This window comes from Brachionichthys hirsutus, chromosome 18 (genome assembly GCF_040956055.1).
Source record: "Brachionichthys hirsutus isolate HB-005 chromosome 18, CSIRO-AGI_Bhir_v1, whole genome shotgun sequence".
NCBI lineage: Eukaryota > Metazoa > Chordata > Actinopteri > Lophiiformes > Brachionichthyidae > Brachionichthys > Brachionichthys hirsutus.
In genome coordinates, this window is record NC_090914.1 from 4,159,914 (window position 1) to 4,179,312 (window position 19,399).

Consider the following 19,399-nt stretch of genomic DNA (forward strand, 5'->3'; position numbering starts at 1 on the left):
GGCCTTGTGGTTGAGCAGAAGCACTGCAAGTAGGATTTGAAAGGATGTTGATGATGAATATATTTATTAGATAGAATGTTAGAGAACGGGTACAGTCAAACAGTAGCATGTATTACAGTACAAGTACAGTCAAACCTGTCTAAGAGGAGCATTTCAAAAAAGCCCTTGCGGTCTTGTTTCCGTTGAAAATCCTTCGTACATCTTTGCAACAAGGGGGGGGGGGGGGGGGGGCTGTACGCTCAGTTCAACAAAGGCAATACTTGATCTCTTATTAACATTTACACATACAGTATGTCCTGCTCTGCTTAAACTGTGCACTATTAGCATGTCTCAGTAGGAGAGGCGCTTTCAGATGTTAGCCAACGTGAACGGAGCTCGTAGACGTGAAAGTCACGACGGCTCACGGGCCGGCGATCCGGCGGTTAAAGCGCGAGCGTCCGTCCGCTGGCGAAGGATCTCCTTCCACGGTCAGTCAAAATGCTAGAGGAGCTTAAATCGGTCATGGATGGTTGGTGCACGGCTACCCAGACCCGAGGTCCGGCGCAGGGTTCGCACCTTCCCGGCTTCCGTTGTGGCTAAGCTAACGTAGCACCGATAACCTCCAGAGTCCGCAGTCACCACAGCTTAACGTCGGCCAGCTCCAGGTCGCCCATGATCTCCAGCTGGTCGATGCTGCTCAGGTCCTGCACCCGATGCCTGAACTCGAACAAGTGCACGCCGTTCACGGCCAGCTTGAACTGATGGGGCTGACAGAGGATCAGAATCTGACAAAACGACAAACAAACGGGCGCGTGAGATCTCAAACACGCAGCGGGCGCCGACCTTTTGATCCGGCGTGCAAGAGGAAGCCCTTCAGAGCAAAGGAATACCTCAAAGTACCCCCCCGATGAGAAGGGAAAGGAGGGCAGCAGCTCCTGCTCCTCCTGACCCCAGGACTCGCTCAGGTACGAGTTCCTGACGAACACGCCAGACTTCATGCGGGGGCTCAGGTGCAGAGCGATGTTCTCCGTCCGGCTGTGGCGGAGGTTTACCGTAAAACTGAAGGGGGAAACGTGGGGTTAAAAAAAATAACGACAAGACACGATTGATAGCAAATCGCTTTCTTCTGTCAAGGTCACGACTTGTGAATGTACCTGTGGGGGTACGTGCTGACCTGCCCTTTGATTGTGATGTGCTGGCCGGGAGATAGTCCCTTGAGAATGCTGCCTTTGTACGGAAGCCTCTGGAATGAGAGCGGAACGGCGTTAACGGTTTCAGGCGTCCTTTAACTCATCCAGCCGTTTTCAGCTCATTTTGACCCACAGAATATTATGTACTATGAGTACGCAAACGCCATAACGTACTACGCGAAAGACTGAAGTCTCTTCTTTTATCAGGAAAAACAAACTGCGTCCCTCCCATTTCTTTGTTCTGGAGTTATTGGCCGCTGACGAGAGGGCGGAATTCAATCTCAAACCCGATTGTGACGTCAATTGGCAGTGAATGGGTTAAAGGTCTGCCAGTGCACAAACAAAACAAAAAATGTTGTAGGAAATGCGATCCGCCTTCAGCGACATCACAAGATGTCTCATTTGGACCCGGGGGCGGGTTTCGTTTTCTTAGATGGTGCAGACGGGAAAACTCACCAAGTCACCTGACTCTGAATATATTGCCTAAAAGGGTCAAAAGAAAAGAGCTTTAGGAATGATCGGCTGCATCGATAAAGCGGCTCACGGGGGGGTCAATAAACCGGCTCACGGGGGGGCAAAGAGAAACCAACAAGGGACGGGAATGTCCTCACCGAGTTCGGGACGTAGCCGATGGCGTGAACCCTGACCTCCCCGCATACAGAGAACGTGTCGACCCTGCTTAGTGGGATTTTGTGTTTGTATTCCAGCAGGTGAGTTCCATTCACGGCCACCTAAAAGGGGGGGGCAGGTGAGCATGTGGTATTTAGATACAGGCCTGTTGCAGCTTGGAGCGCAGCCGGCGACTGGCCTTGAAGCCGCCGCCGTGCACCAGGACGACGGTCTCGAAGGGGGCGCCGCGCTTGTAGGGCAGCCGATGCAGCGTCTCCTCCTCGCCCCAGCGCTCCTGCAGCAGCGAGCTGCAGCCCACGCAGGGGGAGCCCCCGAAGCGGGCGCTGAAGCGCAGGGCGACGTCGGAGCGCGGCTTCGTGCTGCAGCCGCTCGACAGGTCCATCTGGAACCTGCAGAGGAGGAGGAGGAGGAGGGTGAGTTTGGGCCAAATACCAATCTCAATCCGAGCTGGAAGCGGAACGCCTCGAGGGCGAGCCGCCGCCGCCGCCGCCAGGTTTGTTATTTTCATGGCGCTTATTGTTTCACAGTCCCCAAAAAAGCAAACATGCATCCGGTCAAAAGCGGAGTTATCTCATGACGTCACTCACCCGTCAGCATCTGGGGGCACAGCGCCCTGGATGATGATGATCTCCCCGGGGTGCAGGCCTCCCGGGATGGGCCCCGTGTAGGGCATCACCTGGGGGGGGGGGGGGCGTTAGACCACCGAGATGATAAAGACGATGAAATGAAACACGACAATCTGTGGAGTGTCGCTGCAGCTGCATTACAAGCTGCGTGAGGCTCTGTTGATGGCGGGATCGATACTAATCGATTACCCCCCCGCCCCCTTACCGGATTCAGGACGGAGTGTTTCGCGTTTGCCACAGACATGTTGTCTTTTTGTCGCGGAGCTCGGAGGCTGAGGCGCTAGCAGCGGTGGGGCATCTTCTCACCGGAAGCGCAGAGCGCATGCGCGTTGGGCGACTCGTGTCACGTGATCGTGCTCGCGAAAAAACAAAAACAACAATGGCGCCCGCCATCCGGTTTACAGAGTTTAGTTTATGCCGTGATTCCAGTGACGTGCGGTGAGGTTCATGTCTGGTGAGGCACAGTCAGATTTACAAATAAATGAACCTACAGCTTGTTCATCATTTGATTGGCAACATTTAACGTGTTTTGTTTAAAAATTTGTACCAGAATTTTTTACATATTGTCACAAACCTGGCTCATCAAACCTGGCTGAAGAAGAAATTTAGTTTTTGCTCTGAAGCGGTCAAAGTCACCCTCTTCAGGGCATTTTGTACGCCACTCTATACTGCCCCCTTGTGGATCAAGTACAAACAGGCCGCGTTGGGCGACTCGTGTCACGTGATCGTGCTCGCGAAAAAACAAAAACAACAATGGCGCCCGCCATCCAGTTTACAGAGTTTAGTTTATGCCGTGATTCGAATGTTTCTTTAATCAACTTATAATCCTTTATATAAAATATATTTGAATAAAAGGCGAACTAAATCTCCAACACAAATATATTACACTGTGTGTGTATATTTATTTTTATTTTTTATTTTTCCAGTTGACTATAAAAGTGAATGCGACGTTCTGCAGTGGTTTAAAGACTCTTTCAGTTTCCCTTCCATTGGGCGAGAGATGAGGGGAACTCTGTCGCCCTCCGTGGTGATTCGATCAAACTGCACTTTCGTTTCTTAAGAAATAAAAGCTACGACACTATAAATACCTGAAACCAGCCGAACCCGATCAGTCAGACCAGACTGAACAGAGGAGCATCATGGTCCTACGTAAGTATCAATAGAACAATAATAACAATAAATACAACAATGGTATTGTTTCTAAACTAAAATGTATAAATGGTGAATTCATTTTTTTAATCTCGTGTTTCAGTTAAAATTGCAGCCATGGTCGGAGGTGCAGGTAAAAAAAAAAAAAGGAAAACATTTATGCCTCATTTGTTTAACTAATTTTATTCCACTTTTCTTTTCTTTTTTTACGTGTAAATTCCTCACGACGAGCTGTGGCGTTGCAGGGCTTGCTGTGGTCGTGGCCCCGGCCGTCCTGGCAGCCGTGGGTTTCACCGCGGGCGGGGTGGCGGCGGGATCCGTCGCGGCGAAGATGATGTCGGCTGCTGCGGTGGCCAACGGGGGGGGAGTCGCAGCCGGGAGCGCGGTGGCCGCCCTGCAGTCCGCAGGTACAAGTCCGTCTTTATTTAAATGTCTTATACTGTATATCAATTAATTTATCAATGGATGAACCGCAGTGACGTGGACGTTACGCGTCCTGAAGGTAAACAAGTAGATCATCAACCAGGAAATGAAAAGGAAAAATCAACAACAACAAAAATGACATGATGTGGATTAAATATTACAGACTAAATAAAAGGAGAAAAATCTATTTTTACAAAATTAAGAGTTTACTAACTCAGTCTATTGATCTCCAAATTATTGTTTTGCATTTTTAATAAAGGTATTTTTTGATTACGATCACACTCCAACCACAACGTGTCACATGTCTGATCATTTGAGTTTTTGCCGTCTTTTCACGCAAAAAGTCAAAAGGTCCACGACAGTGAACATGCTGCAAGTTAAAAAATAAAAATACATTTCAAAAAGTCTAAATTGTAAGATGTTCTTTTACCCCGGTAAGAAATAAAAAAAGGAAAATGGAAGACACTTTTTTTTCCTGGGTTCTCAGTATATAATATATCTAATCTATATGGGCTAGAATTGATGGCTAGATCCGCCCTAGTAGAACTCAGTGGACTCAATTGTGTGGTAATGCTGGCTCACTTGAGTTGTTTTTTTGTCATGTGATTCCCTGATTTTTACCAAATTATTCCGGGCTCTAGGTGCTGCTGGTCTGCCGATACTCGCCACGGCAGTCGTGGCTGGCGTTGGAGGAGCAGCGGGGGCGGTGGCGGGCTTGTTCAAATAATAATGATCCGCTCACGACGTCCCACTTGGTGATCCGATTCCCCGTTCACCACTGGAAGCCCGAGGAGCCTTTACCAGTTTTCATTTTGTTATCACACCTGAGTGAGTGCACTTATTATTCAGCACTATAATTAATAAAGAATTATCACCAGGAAGGTCTCAGTCATCTTTACTTTATAGTTCAGTAATGAAAATACTTCTGTCGAACCCAAAAAACACAGATGAAGGAATAACCTGTCAGAATAGATTACTAGTACTACAATAAAGTAGGTTACTGCTTTTTTTTTTTTTTTTACTACTATTGGTTGTCAGAGTAAATAGGGACAATAAAAAACGTTTTATTACATAATTGTGTTAGAAATAGGTTGGCGACTAATCATTCTGTGATGGGGAAGACATTCTAATCATTTACAACATCTCCGTGGATACGAACCATCTTACTGAATGAGTTAGGAACAAAAGGAAATTGGGTTCACAATAATACTTTAATCTTAATTTTATCCTTGAAACTACTTGGAAAGACTTGACTGCCTATCAGTGAATAGCGCTAATTTAGCTCGGCTTTAGCCAGATTAACACACAGTACAAGTACAAAGTACAAACTTCATATTCAAGACCAGCAGAACCGGTAACAACAAAATTAAGGATCAAATAAGGTGACGACAAGGGAGACACTGACCAGATAGGCACTTTGGTTAGAAGGAGCAAAAACTCACTTTGGAATACGATGGATATAAATAAATGTTTAACGTATCAAATTTAGTCTTTGTCGGGAAAAATAAACATGAAGGAAAATGGCATCATTTTAACAATACTCTGCATCCAGGGAACTGATCCGCCGGTCGCCTGCACGACGTTATTGTTTGTGTGGGATCCCAGGGAGACGGAGCTTCGTTCTGACAGGTGCTTTGTGTTAACGGATTTGCTCCGGCTCCATTCTCTGCTGCATTCCAGGACATGGAAGACGTGTTCTGTTATGAGATAACATTTAGGACAGCCGATGCTCAATAACCATATTCAAGCAGTCAACAATCTGAGTTGAGCAGAGAAAGATTCATTAGAGCTAGCAGATTATTAGCGATCCCTCTAACTCCTGTTTGTCCTCTGTGCAATAATAACACTGTGCAGTCACGCCTGTCCATAAAACTGTCAAAGAGATTTTGGTTTTGATCTCCATGTTCAACCAGTCAATGACATTTTTCATCATGTCGCAACCCAAATATTTCTTTTTTCTTATTATAACATCAGTGCCTGCAGCTTATTAATGAATGATAAAGACTCATTTACAATTTTTACCTGTTAATAAGCCGTTTCTTGTTGGGATGTTCACATTGTGAATAATATATTGGAAATGTCATCGAACAGCATGAAATAAATAATTTAACAATGTAATATTACGATATATAACATATATAAAGCTCTCTTTTTCATAATTAATAATATCCTCTGTTTATTACAAAGTTTGTATCAATTAAAAACTTCTATTCTGCTTTTAGCATTTTTTTTTTTAATCTTCGCCTACCAAAGTCCAGAACTAAATTTCCCTTCAGTCCTCTCGGCCTTTGTCCAGACTACTTGTGTGCTGACGAGGCCTCTTTGTCCATGACTCCCTTGTTGATTACTCTCTGACTTATCCCGTAGGGCACGTGGCACGCTACTGTCCCTAATTCTGCCGCCCCTTCCACGTGAAACATCTGGTCATCAAAGAAAATGTGCGGCCTTATCTTCTCCAGCACAGGACCCTTGGGCGCCCCTGCTAGGAAGAGGGCCTCGTCGATCTCCAACCCCCATGAGCGCAGCGTCTTCAGGGCTCTGGTTCCGGAACTGGCTGCGCTGCGAGCGGTCACCAGGAAGGTCTGGATGGGGCAGTCCATCCGGTGGCCTTTCTGGTAGAACTTCTTCTGGAGCTTTCCCAAAGCTTCCAGGAACCCTTTCAATGGCCCCTGTGGAAAGATTAAGCATGCTCAGTCCACATCTCGCATGTAGCTCATAGCGCTTCAGTATTGATGTCATTTTTTTATTATTATAACTTCTTAAAGTTTGCTCCATATGCATTGATGCATTGTCTGTCAGCTTCTTAATTAAAGCCAATAACTTCTTTTTTTTTAACTCTCCAGATCTGAAAGATTAAAATGCAGATTTGACTGTCTGGTAGCAGGTTAGTCCCGTTTCCTTATCTCATTAAGTGACTTTGGCAGTACAATTTTACAATGACTAATATACATATATATATATATATTTATACTGTACGTGGTCCAGAGGCTTGTTCTCATGTGTCTTCTCATGTTCAAAAAACTTTTGCAGTCCGTGGGCCTTGAAAATGCGCTCCGACTCATCCGAGAACAGGACTGCATCACCGTCGAAGGCCACACGCAGCTGAATCTCCGACACTTCCGCCATGTTCTCCTGGGAGAACATGGTGGCTGCAGCTATACCTGAATGCGTTGTTGGAAAATCATCTCATGACGTGCGGCAGGAAAGCGTCACACCTTCTCGGTAAGAGGTGCCGCTCTCTTTGCACTGACCTTCCTCCAGAGCTTCTCGCACCTTGACTGGATCTGCAGACAGGTAGAGGTTAGCGTGGTAGGCCTTCAAGTAGCCAATGGGGCTGTTCCCCCCCGTCATGCAAATGCGTTCGATGGCCAACTCTGGAAAGAGGAATAAAGAATTCGGTCAAAGATTGAAGATGAATCTCACAAAAGATCAAAGATGTTTAAATGGCAGTATCACAATTTGGAGTTTTTGTGATGTCTTCAGTAGACTTGGTGATAAGGTTGGCGTCCAGCCCACAGTGTTTTTGCGTGTACAAGTACAATATACTAGGATGCCTACTTCTAGACATGCAGCAGGACTTTGTAGCTACTCTAGTTTGCAGCCTTGCTCGGTATGCATGTATCAGTGGAAGTAGCAGGCATCTCACAGCGGGAAGGATTCCCATGATTTTTGATGCAACTTGAATGTTAATGTTGATTTCTTTCAGGTGAGGTTTGGGAATTCCGATGGAGCCTGAATGCGCCAGCCTGTCGGGAGTTGGTGTTCCTTCTTGGTGAGTAAATATTGAAAGTAGCTTTTGTTGATGCTCTGCTGCACGTTTCCAGAAGCTGTGCGGTTAAATTCCAGCCAGGGTTGTGTGTTTTGGACCTTCACCTACAGGAGGTTAAATATCAGCAGCTGTTTGTGGGTTGGTTGGTTGGTTGGTTGGTTGGTTGGTTGGAAGGATTACATAAAACCTACGGGACGTATTTCTTCATGTTCAAGAGATTGCCTAATCGTGCTACAAACAGGTAAAAAAAATAATATACTGAATAAAGTCATTTTAGTCCACTTTAAAATCCTTCCCCTGATTTAAAGCGCAAGCTAAAACATAAATACGACTCGTGCGTGGCCCAACGCGTGTTTCCTGTGCCGGTGACTCACGGTGATGATTGATGGTGTTGATGAGTCTTAGGCCGACGTAGGCGTTGTTGTTGGTCACGAGCACCACATCAAACAGCTCCTCGCTACCGGGGTAAAGCTCCCTGAGTCGAGCGTTCACAGCCTCCAGAGCCTGAGAACAACGACCAAACGCGCCCTTTAAGCTGTGTGATAGTGGAGTGGAGTGGAGTGGATGGGGGGGGCGGGGGCTTTGCGTTTGTTCCTCTCCACCGTGCCTGACCTTGACGAAGGAGAAGGCGGGTCCCAGGCTGAAGGGCTGCTTTTCGCGCTCCTCCTGATACTTGATGTACTCCTCCATGCCACGCTGCTCATAGATCTGCTGCTCCTTCTCCACGTTGAAGAGGACCCGTGATGACACGGCGATGGTGATGGCGTTGTCCATCTGGGGATGGAGGGGGGGGGGGGGGCGTTAATAAGGTTTAGTTGCAGCTCTGGTTGCGTTGCCAGCCCTTTCTCAATGTGCAACCCAGATTTCTTTTATGCCGGAGCAGGAAGTTGCTGCTGTGTGACTCAACGTCTGCATGTAAGGCAACCAATCAGCAGCTAGCACAGAAGCTCGTACACCTGATCGGAAACAAAAGTCTGCAGGGATGTGCTCGGTTTCCCACAGAAGTAACGGTGGGTTCAGCCTGTAGCTCCTGTAGGGTCTCCATCTTTTTGAGTAAACTGCTCTTTTGCTCTCACCGCACCAGGGCGAGGAGTCGGTGCTTTCGTTTCCTCGCATCGGTCCCATATTTATGACGTGCCGACCTCTTTTTGCCCCCTGAGAAATGAGAAATCTGGTCTGTATCGCATCGGGGGGGGTACTCACTGGGTTGGGTATGCCGATGGACGCCGTCGGCTTCAGAACTGCGGTATCTTCCCATTGAGTCCGGTCGCCGCCGCTGCTGCTATTCCTGGTTAAGTCCTGACCAGCGATGAACGGCGTTTTACCGTTGTTCAGACTCATCCTCTGTGAGTCCCAGTGTTCCCACAGACAGCTGCAGGAGTTCCCCCATAGAATCCTCACCTCCTCTCGCGTTCGGGGGAGTAGGTGAGGCAGAGAAGGAGCGACAAGCTGCAGAAAGGAGAAAAAAAAATGGAGAGGAAAGGCTGCTAACGTTTCCTCTGACCTGTAGCTTCGCCACGCATTACATCCCACATCCAGCTCCTGTCTTTATCTCTCTCTCTCTCTCTCTCTCTCTCTCTCTCTGACTTCAAGCTCTTTTTTTAACCCTTTCAGCCCTTGGTGCAGCAACAAACCAGATTATTTTGTGACTGTGAAAGCATCCTTTCAGATGAAATGTGCCATGGCGCCCGACTAAATGTATTTTTAGCAACACCCTCTGTACTGTTATTTCATTTCCTTTCTCTGCATTGTGGGTAATGGAGTTCATCCTGAGATGGCTTTTTTTTCTTTTTTCCCCACCTCTGCATTTTACGATAATTTCCTCTTGCCTCCTCCCATGTACCGCCCTGCGGGATCTTTCTATGTTTTGAATTACAAAGCAGCAGTCTCAGTTGCCAGGCAACTAACAGGCAAGTCAGCCTCCCACATCTAGGATCTGATTGGCTGTGGGGATGCCCAGCCTTGCACGCGTAGCCCGATAGGCCTCCGGATGAGGCCTGTGGCATCAATCAGAAACAAGCCCGGTGATGCAGAAGGGGGGGGGGGGGCGAAGACGAAACCAGAAAGTGAGAAACAAATCAAACGCTTACATTTTCAGTGCATTGAAAACAGAAATGTTTCCTTGGAGCTGCTTCTTTATTCAGTCCTCTCTCTTTGTGTGCTTGGAAGCGCCTGGTGTCTGTTTTTGTAATTCACACCCACAGCCACTAGAGGGCGGTGGAGGACAGTCTCCCCCTCTGGGCTCCCTGGTGGAGTCTTCATCACTTCATTCATGTCTGCGGCGGTTGTAGACAAAGAGGATGTGGAAAAAGAAACTAAAACTGGCAAAAGGAAGTTCTTCTGAAACCCTGAGGTTGTTTTGTGTGTGTGTGTGTGTGTGTGTGTGTCGCTGTGTGGCTGCTTCCACTCTGTGTCATGGGTCATTCGTGAATTGATGTTTTATTAAAACCCAAATCGAATGGTTTTAGTCCAGTCCACCCACTGCATATTCTGTTATATCTGTTGCTCAATCGTACATTTATCTATATTTATAAAACGCCTCTGTCTTTGTGTCTCCTGTGCTCCGAGTGGGTTAAGAGGACGTGGAGACAGTTGGGCCGCACCCACTGAGCCGATTTAAATAACGTCTGCTTTTGGCGCGAGGCTCAGAAGAGCCAGCCTTTCTTCTTTCTGCCGTCTGTGACATCCACCCCCCCTCCTCCTCTTTCTCTCTCTCTCTCTCCTCCACCCTGCTGGAGTGGCGGGAAATGCTCCAGAGAGAAAGAAGGGAGATTTGCAGGACTCGCCTCCTTTTCTAACCGTCCTTAAACCGCCAGGTGAAGAACCGGCCCTGCAGAGAGGAGGACAAGAAAAGTCATCATGTCCGCCGCTTGTTGCCTGTTCTGGCACGAGACGGGTGGAGACAATAGCTCGCTCAGTGGTCGGCTGTGGGTGGAGACAGAAGCAGGCATGAGTGGAGTGGGCGAGAACAAAGAGGGTAACAGCCTGGGCTACCCCCCTGCCCTTTATTGCATCCCCCCACCCCCACCCCAAAACAAGGCCTGAAGGCTTCAAGCCAGTCAGATGACAATTATAACCTCAATCAGTCCTTCAAAGCGACCACAGGCATGCTCTTTGTTCTAAGGGGGGGGGGGGGTCTTTGTTGATTGAATCCGTTCCTCACCTTCGACTCTTAAATTCTTCGCCTGCGATCACACACAAACTCTTTGGCCGCTGACGTAAGAGCTGGTGCTCCTCTTCCTCCCGGGCCCGTGTGAAGGTCATGCGGCGTCCACGCCGCGCTCAAATGACATGATTGGATTTGCGACTTGGCTTTCAGAGCGGCGACCGTCCGGATTGACCTCACCTTCCTGAAGGTTCTGACTAGGCGGTTAGCAGCTGGCTTAGCGGTAGCATCTCTTCATCAGGTAAAGAAATCAGCCCCGTCGGAGGGAGAGCAGCAGTTCCTCTCATTTCCTGCCGACAATGGGCTCCACACAAAAACAGGAAGTGTGTGTGTGCTTGCCTGTGTTTTTCCTAGGCCTTACAACAGAGCCTCTCTCAAAGTTCCACACACACACACACACACACACACACCCAGGCCTGTATGGTGGAAGAGGGAAGCGGGGGCACTGATAATTACATAAAGCCCCACAGTGGTGGTCACTCAGGCCCGATGACAACAGCAGCCACATTCAGACACGGCCTGAAAAGAAGGAATTGTAGTAGGATCGGAGGCAGCCACGCATTCAGCATCCGATCTGAGGCAGTCTGGTAGTACCGAGGGGGGGTGGGGGGGCATAGGTGGATCTGCAGTTCAGCGCAGTTCATTGGAAATCCTTTCTTTATTTACACTCTTACACTGCAGTAAAGTCACTTTTGGAGTGTGTGTGTGCGTGTGCGTGTGTGTGCGTGTGTGTGTGTGTGTGTGTGTGTGTCGTAGGGATGGAGTCGGGGGTTGATTCATTGCTTAAGGCTGAGAGCAACTCAAGCAGTGATCAAGAGCGGGGGATAGTATTCGTGGTGGTGTGTGTGTGTTTGTGTAGGGGGGGGGGGTGGAAATCTGCAGGGGGTTAAAGGCGATGGGGGAAGGAGTAAAGCCCCTCCTGGAGAAGCTTCGGGGGGACAGAAGGGGGGGGTTGGTGACGGCTCAATGGGGCCGAATTCAAAAGATGCAGCAAGTGTCCCGACTTCAAGTGAAGCAACCCAACACCAGGGAGCCTCACAAAGGAACATCTGCTGCCTGCCAAACGGGTCCGAGCGCTCTGGATCAAACCCACAGCAGCCGGTTCCAGCAGAAAACACACTTCAGGGAGTGCGTTCGGCGTTGCTGTTGTTTAGAGATTCTTTAAGCATCACATCCATTTTCTTTCACTTTTTCTTTTCCCCACTTTGCGGGTCACGGCAGTCGCCGGAGCCTCTCCCGGCTTGCTATGGACGTGAGAGCGAGGTACACCCCGAATGCGTCGCCAGCACACATGCAGCGCGGCTGTGCCTTAACCCCGGGTCAGAGAGTTCAACGCCGGTTACCGACTGCTCACGGCGTCCACTATAATCAGAGATGCGATGCGTCTGAGCCCAGATGGCACCGGTGTTTACGCTAACGGGATTAGGATTAGCTCCAGATTAGACAGGCCAGTTTGAAGGGCCTGCTCCCCTGACACAGCGTGGCTGATGACCGATCTCAGATCGTAGCGAACAATGAGGGGTCAGAGTAAAGAATGTGCAGCGAGTAGCATCGTGCCGCAGGAGGACGGCGGCACGGGAACCTGTCGCACCTCCCGGCTGGTTCTGCTGGACCGGCTGAGGTTAAAAAGAAACGCCCCAGTCCGCTGTGGCCAGATGTGTCTGCCCAGTGGAGCAGGCAGCGAGTTCCAGATGAACACTGGCCTGAGGAGGAGGAGGAGGAGGGTGATCAGCAGATAAAGAAGAAGAATTGACCTAGATCAGTAAAATAGTTTAGATAAGTACCTGGGAGGTGGGCAGAGACTGGTGGGGGTAGGGGCATCAGGGGGAGTCAGAGAGGATGAAAAAAAAAAAGGCATTTCTTGAATATTAGCATCACAGACTGGAGCGCCGCCGCTCCGGTGACGCAACCAGGCTGGAATGCCGGGCAGTAAGCACAGATGGAAAAGTGCGACCAGCAAAAGTTCTCTCCACGTGTGTGTGTGTGTGTGTGTGTGTGTGTGTGTGGTGTGTGCGCGCGCGCATTTGCATCTGTTTTTGCTTGTGATGTCCACTAAGATTTAAACAATGTATTTAATCGATGACTGGGTTGAGGACAGAGTCCGTCTGTCTGACGCAGGACTTACTTCTCTACTTTAACTTCCTGACTAACATGCTGAGTAAGACTTCAGACTGGTGTGACCCCCGGACCCCGGAGGGTCAAACGGAAGGCGTGCGTGCGTGCGTGCGTGCGTGTGTGTGTGTGTGTGTGTCTATGTCAGTAAGTCCACTTCTCTTTCCAGTTAACTAGAATTTCCTCTGAGCATGTCACAAAATCTCAACTTATCCCGAGCCTCCTGGTGGGGGGGGGACGGGTCTGTCCCGCTACGTCCCCACAGCGTATCCCCCCACACAGGAGATCCCGGCAGGTTATGCTAAGACCTCCGTTGTCCTACATCCTGCCACGTGTGTGTGTCTCGCCGATAAGTAGCAGTTCAAGTCTCTGGAATCACAAACCGCCGCTGCCGCCCTGCTGTGTAAACACGCTACATAAACCAGGCCATTCAGAGCACAACCAGTTAACACGGAGGAGATGTTGCTCAACGTTTCTCTGTGTTGTTTGTTTTTTTTTTCCTTCTCTCCTGGAAAAGTCAGCGGTAAGCGATTCAATGCGTCAAACCGTTTTTTTTTTTCTGGTTTTGTCCTCCCACTTTCCTGGAAAACCTGATCCCACATCATCACGTTTGTCTGTGGCGGTTGTTTTACAGGCAGGACGCGCCGGCGTGACGAGCGAAGCCGGTATTCCTTCTTGTCAGGGAGCGCAGCCAATCAGGGAAGCTGCTTTATTTGTCAGAACACAAGCTTTGTGATTAAGTCAATTCTAGAGGATCCAAGAGTCACGTTTGCTTTTCTTTCTTTTGGCAAGGTCGAAACTTTTCCTCTCTCGTCTCGGCAGATTAAAACAGCTGCGACTCTCTCTCTGCTTGGAGCGAGTCACGCCGTCAGCCCATTCATCAGCTGTTCATTTCTGTGGAGGGATTTCCCAGCAGTGTGTGCGAGTTCAACGCCGTCACACATTCTCTTCTGCCACAGAAGAAATCCATACGCTGAAATAGAAAAAGGAAAGATCAAGGAGTTTGCTTTTTTTCTTTTTGCATTTGCACGTGAGGATGATGTATCAATCGATCCAGCCAAATCATTGATTATCCACAGTCCCACACACACACACACACAGTCACACACACACTTTTAATCCGACCACCTATGAAGCCACCCTGGGAATGTGTAGACCGCTATTTCACAGGGCATGACTGGGTGATGTCGCTCTCACATTTGGTTCACAATTTGGCAGGTTGCATCTGTTTTAGGACTCGAAGGCTTATTTTATTGCCCCCCCGGAAAAAAAAAAAATCAAAAATAACGAACCGCACATGCTCCACGGTCTGAACATGTGTGCCACACGTGCATCTTAGAAGTCGCTCCGCGTGGGAGTCGCTCGCAACTTGAAAGCAGAAAATCTGGTCCTGCGAGTTAACCGCCAACAACAGGCCCTTATTATTCCAGCGCTGGAAAAGAAAGTGTGCAAGCTTTCTCCAAAGGCACACCCCCCCCCCCCCCCCCCCCGGAAACACAGCGTGGATTTAATGCTTCGCATTGTCTCCGAGACAAACAGGAAGCGACGCTTAACAGTACATCTGAGGGAGAACGTCTTTGAACCTTGACTAGATTATTGCGTTAATGATTGATTTCCGGCCGCCGTGCTGCAGCACTTGGAGATAGATTTCGTGGTCAGGCGGTAACAGGAAACATGTCAGACTGGTTGCTATCGGTTCCACGTCCTCGTATCTGATTTCTGCTTTTACTTCCTCCTGTAGAAATATTCAAGTCATTCCGTCTGCCATTTGTGTGCTTTTCAGCTGTAGTCACAGGTGATGGAAATGTTATGGTTGATGCGCTTTACTGGGACCTTCAGTCATTACCTGATCTCGGTTTGCATGTTTTCAGTTTCCCTGAGAGCTTAAAAGGCCTGGAGTTTTTATTTGAACAAAAAAAAAAAAAAACCTTTCTGTCGTTTATTATTCCCAATAGGCTCATCTGTCTGTCTTGACTGAGCTTCCTGTGACTCGTTGGATCATTTTGGCCAGAATAGCGTGCCCTCTGGGCTGGGAATGGGGCCCAGAGTGAAACACAATCTTCTCCCGGGCGCAAACAAAGGACGGCGAGGTGCAAGACGGTTTGTAGCTCAGGGTGTGTCCAGCAGGTCAATCAGGCTGCACGAGAATGAAATGGTTGCTTTGGGCTTTACTACGGCACATCAAACCGCCGGCATTCAGGCGTGCAGAAACTTGTCAGCGAGTTCAAAAGGGCAAAGGAGCATCACGTGACAATTATTAGGGTTAGTAAGAACATTTTAAACGTGCCAAATGCTCTCCTTTTCGGTCTTCGTTAATCAAAAAGTTTTATTTTTCATCCCTTCTTTCACTTGGATAGACGTGGAGAGGGAAAAGTAGATCTCATCCATCACTCAGGAGCAGCAACATCAGTAAGAGCAGCGGCGGCTGCATGAAGCAGCCCGATCCCCCCCCCCCCCCCCCCCCCGGGGCCGTTCTAAAGATACCGTCGGGCATGTGCGTGAGTGTAACCTAGTTCAGAGCGTTATCAGGTGGCCGGCGTGCAGCAGCCACTGCAGAGGGGAGGATCCGCACTCAAGGACAGTCCAAGGACGCGCCGAGTCCAAACAGCTGCTGAAGACGTAACGGTTTACACACGAGGCCGCCGAGCGCGTCTGCGTCTGTTTGAGCATCATTTGGGGCCAAAAGGTCCCTTTTTGCATTTTCGTGGAACTTTTGGAAAGCTGTAATAAAGCGCCAGTCGTGTCGTTAAATGGTATAAATTTTAATGTAATGTTAGCATGCTCAAAAGAAAATTGGGAGAAGCATCAAAAATCACAAAGTGACGTGTGAATATAAAGTACAGCAGTGCGACTCTTTTTTTTTTTTTTGCCCATATTTTCCTATTTTCTTACCAAAATAGAGATTCCTCGGCGCCCGACGGCGCGTCATTTAAGAGGAGCAGAGCTCGCCGACGGCTTTTTTGTTTTTGGCTCTTTCAACAGGAGCAACAAGAATATTTACAGACTGTACATCAGGAAAGTCACACAATCCTAGCGAACCGGGACCCGACTCGCTCGCTCGCATGCAGAGGCATCGGCACGTCTCTCCATCACACACACACACACACACACACACACACACCCTGAAGGATACACATATGCATGTGTGTATAAACACACTGCTTCACCGATTCTCACTCCCAGTTCTTGGGAATTTCAGCCGAAGCTATAAAAAGTAATTCCATAACCATTGCTCATAACTGTGCAAATAAAAAATAAAAAAAACAGCACACTGGCCACGCCTCCTGGTATCGCGGGTCATAGGCCAGCAAAGTCAGTTCAGGAAGCCCATAGATTATTTACATGAGGCATGTTTGTTATTTTAAAAAAAAACACATGAAGCATTTGAAAGTGACATTGAGCATAAGTCCAGAGGAGGCAGATTTTTTCACCGCTGCTTCAGCTCAGATAATCTGCGCTGCAGCCGCTGCTGCCGGACCTTGAGACGCTTCTTCTCCTGGAGCTGCCGCTTCTCCTTGACCATCAGCTCCGTGAGGTACTCTGTGGCGTGGGTCAGGATGGCCACCTTCGGGGTCTTGGACGACTCCAGGCCGGGGATCTGGTCGCGTAAGGCGAGGAAACGGGAGCGGAGGTCATTCCTCCTCTTCCTCTCGAGGAAGTTGTGGTTCTTTCTGCGGTCAGTGTCCTCCGTGTCTGACGTTTGAGGCGTCTCTGAGGGGGAGGCGAGGGCTTTCCGATTGATGCGTTTGATTGGAGGCTCCTGCTCTTCCTCCTCCTCCTCCTCCTCCTCGTCGTCCTCCTCCTCATCCTCCTCCTCCTCCTCATCGCTGTCTGGAGAAGGGGCTGCATAGTTGTGCTGCTGGCGGTGGACAGACGCGTGGAACCGTTTGGGGCAGGGATCGGCTCGGACCGTGACGGTCACCGGCTTCCTGACATTGACCAGTCGCGTCCGGTTCTGCTGGCTCTCCACGGTGACCACGTCGATTTCCTCTTCGTCGTCATCATCCTCGTCATCATCTGTGATCGCACAGGGGGAAAATCCGTCAATGCACATGTCATCCTGCAAGACTACGCTGTGGGCATCAACACAAAGCTTGCAGGAACTCGCTCTTCATTGTTATTTAGTTTTAACGCACAGATCTGGGGGGGGGGGGGGGGTGTCACAGCGTGTCGTTATGCATGTGTGGGGGTAATAAATCACCAGGACATCGCCCCGCCCCTCTGCCGCACTCTGATTGTAATGTCGAGCAGACATGGGGGGGGGGGGTTCGCGTAAAAGCAATGGGGGCGCGGTTTTTAAAAGATTTCGCAGACATGTGGTATATTGTCAAAAAGAGTCAAATAAACCGTTTCGATGTGACCCTCTGCGCCGTGCGCACGTTTACGCATCGGCGCCCCCTCCGTTCCATATTACGCATTGTTACAGGGCAACATGATCCCACGGCGGGGACAGGGTGGGGCGCGGACCGGCTGCTACTTCCTTACCGGATGAATCCGAGCGGGACTCCGAGCCATAGGGACGCTGTCCTGCAGCATCTGTGTGAGACAGGAATGAGGGACGCTGTCCTGCAGCATCTGTTTGAGACAGAAATGAGGGACGCTGTCCTGCAGCATCTGTTTGAGACAGAAATGAGAGACGCTGTCCTGCAGCATCTGTTTGAGACAGAAATGAGGGACGCTGTCCTGCAGCATCTGTTTGAGACAGAAATGAGGGACGCTGTCCTGCAGCATCTGTTTGAGACAGAAATGAGGGACGCTGTCCTGCAGCATCTGTTTGAGACAGAAATGAGGGACGCTGTCCTGCAGCATCTGTTTGCTGTTTTCTTGAATGACCTCACGGTATTTTCTGGGCTTTTATTGCTGAAATGGGATTGAAACTATTATTCTAGTTATTATTATTACACTAACCAAGACCAAGACATTATCGAGACTCGAGAGCATCTAAAACTTTGACATTTTTCATTTTCAGATTCAGGAAACTATTTTCCCCCTGAGGAGCATGATGATTTATACAACATATAATGAGAATAAAACAACCTGCTCCGCTTCATTTGAATATACATCCTAAAATATTCCGCCTATTGAAATACCAAGCAAGTTGACGCAAGAATTGAAAACGCCAAATATTGGGAAGACAAGCAAAGATGGAGGGAAAATACCGACAATCAAAGTTAACGGACTTTGGGGCGCAGAATATGGAGCGCAATGTTAGCAAGGAGGCTAACGTGGAGGAGAGATGTCTGAGGATGAAGAACAAATTATCAGCGCAATAAATAACTTGATCTGAGTTCACCGGCAGACTGGACGGGAGACTCGAAGAAACCAGGAAAGATTTATCCGAGTGCGAAGGAGCACAGTGTGGAGAAGAGGAATAAAGCCCCGAGGAAAGGTTCATCGCTATGGAAACCAGGGCCCGTCTGAATAACTTGAGGCTGGTCAACCTTCCAGAGGACCAGGACTCCTGCTCGTTCCTGGACTCCTGGTTACCGGATGAACCAGTTCGGTAAAGTTGGCTCGATAGTCACAGATCCGGACTTCCGGCATCAATGGCTCCTTAACGAAACGTCATCGAGATATAAACTATCGTTGTAGGTAGACAACGATAGTTCATACATGCTACGGCGTCTACGCGGAGCTGGCTGAGCGCCAAGGGACCGTCTGCTAATGGCAAAACTGCTGCAACAGTGAAGAAAGACACGACACAATATTCAATAACTTCACTTTTAGACACTGTACTGATCATCAAAAGAAGAATTTAAAGTATTTATTGAGTACGTCAGACTAAAAGTGAAACTGCAGTGAAATCAGCATCCAGGCGTGGGTGTTAGCGTAGCATGCTGCTGGCCTTTGATCCTCATTCAAGCAGAGTCTATCTGCTGGCCTTTGATCCTCATTCAGGCAGCGTCTATCGTTCTTAATGCTAGCTGGTGCGACCTGCTTCTCTCGTGTTTTTCAGCAGATCGGGGTCGTTGGTTGGTTTGTGGCAGAAGAAAGATTTGAGGCCTCTGAAACGTCTGGGCATGCTGCTTCCTGTGTGCGCAGGTAAAACAACAAAATGAAAATACACAGTATAATTTAGCTGTTGGGAAACCAGCAGACCACGATCCAACAGCAGGTTGAGTGCAGGTCGGACCGGGGAGTCTTATTCAGGGTTTACTTCACAACAACCACCGAGGCGCTGTGGATGGACTCCATGATGGCGGCCAACCGGCTGCACAGATCGTGGGCGTGGCTGACGTGCACTTTGGGCGGGTCTTTAAGAACGCCTGCGTCGCTTGAACTATCCAGAACTCTGGGCAGGAATTCGCTCAGTTTCCTTTGCAAGGAGTCTGAAAGGACAGAACGAGCGTCAGAA

General features: G+C 48.9%; 4 protein-coding genes and 1 long non-coding RNA gene across 5 annotated transcripts in view; 1 reads left to right on the plus strand and 4 right to left on the minus strand.

Annotated features, from left to right (window-relative positions):
* Positions 1 to 3: 3 nt before the first annotated feature.
* Positions 4 to 2,669, minus strand: lgals8a (galectin 8a). The gene is made up of 8 exons (XM_068751891.1): positions 2,631 to 2,669; positions 2,387 to 2,475; positions 1,978 to 2,188; positions 1,781 to 1,900; positions 1,626 to 1,652; positions 1,134 to 1,222; positions 870 to 1,038; positions 4 to 764 (listed from the first exon to the last, which is right to left on the minus strand). Exons 1-8 carry the CDS (start codon positions 2,667 to 2,669, stop codon positions 615 to 617), a joined length of 894 nt encoding a protein of 297 aa, XP_068607992.1. The 3' UTR covers positions 4 to 614.
* A 621-nt stretch (positions 2,670 to 3,290) lies between these two features.
* LOC137908043 (interferon alpha-inducible protein 27-like protein 2) lies at positions 3,291 to 4,869 on the plus strand. The gene is made up of 4 exons (XM_068752402.1): positions 3,291 to 3,574; positions 3,678 to 3,707; positions 3,820 to 3,981; positions 4,639 to 4,869. Exons 1-4 carry the CDS (start codon positions 3,565 to 3,567, stop codon positions 4,722 to 4,724), a joined length of 288 nt encoding a protein of 95 aa, XP_068608503.1. The 5' UTR covers positions 3,291 to 3,564; the 3' UTR covers positions 4,725 to 4,869.
* A 1,425-nt stretch (positions 4,870 to 6,294) lies between these two features.
* LOC137907703 (cytosolic 5'-nucleotidase 1A-like) lies at positions 6,295 to 9,107 on the minus strand. Its single transcript, XM_068752060.1, has 6 exons — positions 8,970 to 9,107; positions 8,379 to 8,540; positions 8,141 to 8,270; positions 7,249 to 7,371; positions 6,974 to 7,158; positions 6,295 to 6,666 (listed from the first exon to the last, which is right to left on the minus strand). The coding sequence occupies exons 1-6, from the start codon at positions 9,105 to 9,107 to the stop codon at positions 6,295 to 6,297; spliced, it is 1,110 nt and encodes a 369-aa protein (XP_068608161.1).
* A 6,710-nt stretch (positions 9,108 to 15,817) lies between these two features.
* The window catches only part of LOC137907704 (protein L-Myc-1b-like), a 7,565-nt gene continuing 3,983 nt past the window's right edge, over positions 15,818 to 19,399 (minus strand). The window contains exons 4-6 of the mRNA XM_068752061.1: positions 18,208 to 18,284; positions 17,530 to 17,580; positions 15,818 to 17,061 (exon numbers count right to left, since the gene is read on the minus strand). Of these exons, the coding sequence (XP_068608162.1) occupies positions 16,472 to 17,061; positions 17,530 to 17,580; positions 18,208 to 18,284 (718 nt within the window). The 3' untranslated portion in view covers positions 15,818 to 16,471. The remainder of the gene's footprint in view (positions 17,062 to 17,529; positions 17,581 to 18,207; positions 18,285 to 19,399) is intronic.
* Positions 18,781 to 19,368, minus strand: LOC137907406 (uncharacterized). The gene is made up of 2 exons (XR_011105934.1): positions 19,178 to 19,368; positions 18,781 to 19,074 (listed from the first exon to the last, which is right to left on the minus strand). It is a non-coding gene; the product is annotated as an uncharacterized lncRNA (long non-coding RNA).

Coding starts and splice junctions, on each gene's coding strand:
- lgals8a (XM_068751891.1), bottom strand. CDS start 2,669: ATGTCTGTGGCAAACGCGAAACACTCCGTCCTGAATCCG. Junction 1,039..1,133: donor GTCAGCACGTACCCCCACAG/GTACATTCACAA, acceptor TTCCCCCTTCAG/TTTTACGGTAAACCTCCGCC. Junction 765..869: donor CATCGGGGGGGTACTTTGAG/GTATTCCTTTGC, acceptor TCGTTTTGTCAG/ATTCTGATCCTCTGTCAGCC.
- LOC137908043 (XM_068752402.1), top strand. Junction 3,708..3,819: donor AGCCATGGTCGGAGGTGCAG/GTAAAAAAAAAA, acceptor GTGGCGTTGCAG/GGCTTGCTGTGGTCGTGGCC. Junction 3,982..4,638: donor GGCCGCCCTGCAGTCCGCAG/GTACAAGTCCGT, acceptor TCCGGGCTCTAG/GTGCTGCTGGTCTGCCGATA.
- LOC137907703 (XM_068752060.1), bottom strand. CDS start 9,107: ATGAGTCTGAACAACGGTAAAACGCCGTTCATCGCTGGTCAGGACTTA. Junction 8,541..8,969: donor CCATCGGCATACCCAACCCA/GTGAGTACCCCC, acceptor CTCCATCCCCAG/ATGGACAACGCCATCACCAT. Junction 6,667..6,973: donor AGAACAAGCCTCTGGACCAC/GTACAGTATAAA, acceptor ATCTTTCCACAG/GGGCCATTGAAAGGGTTCCT.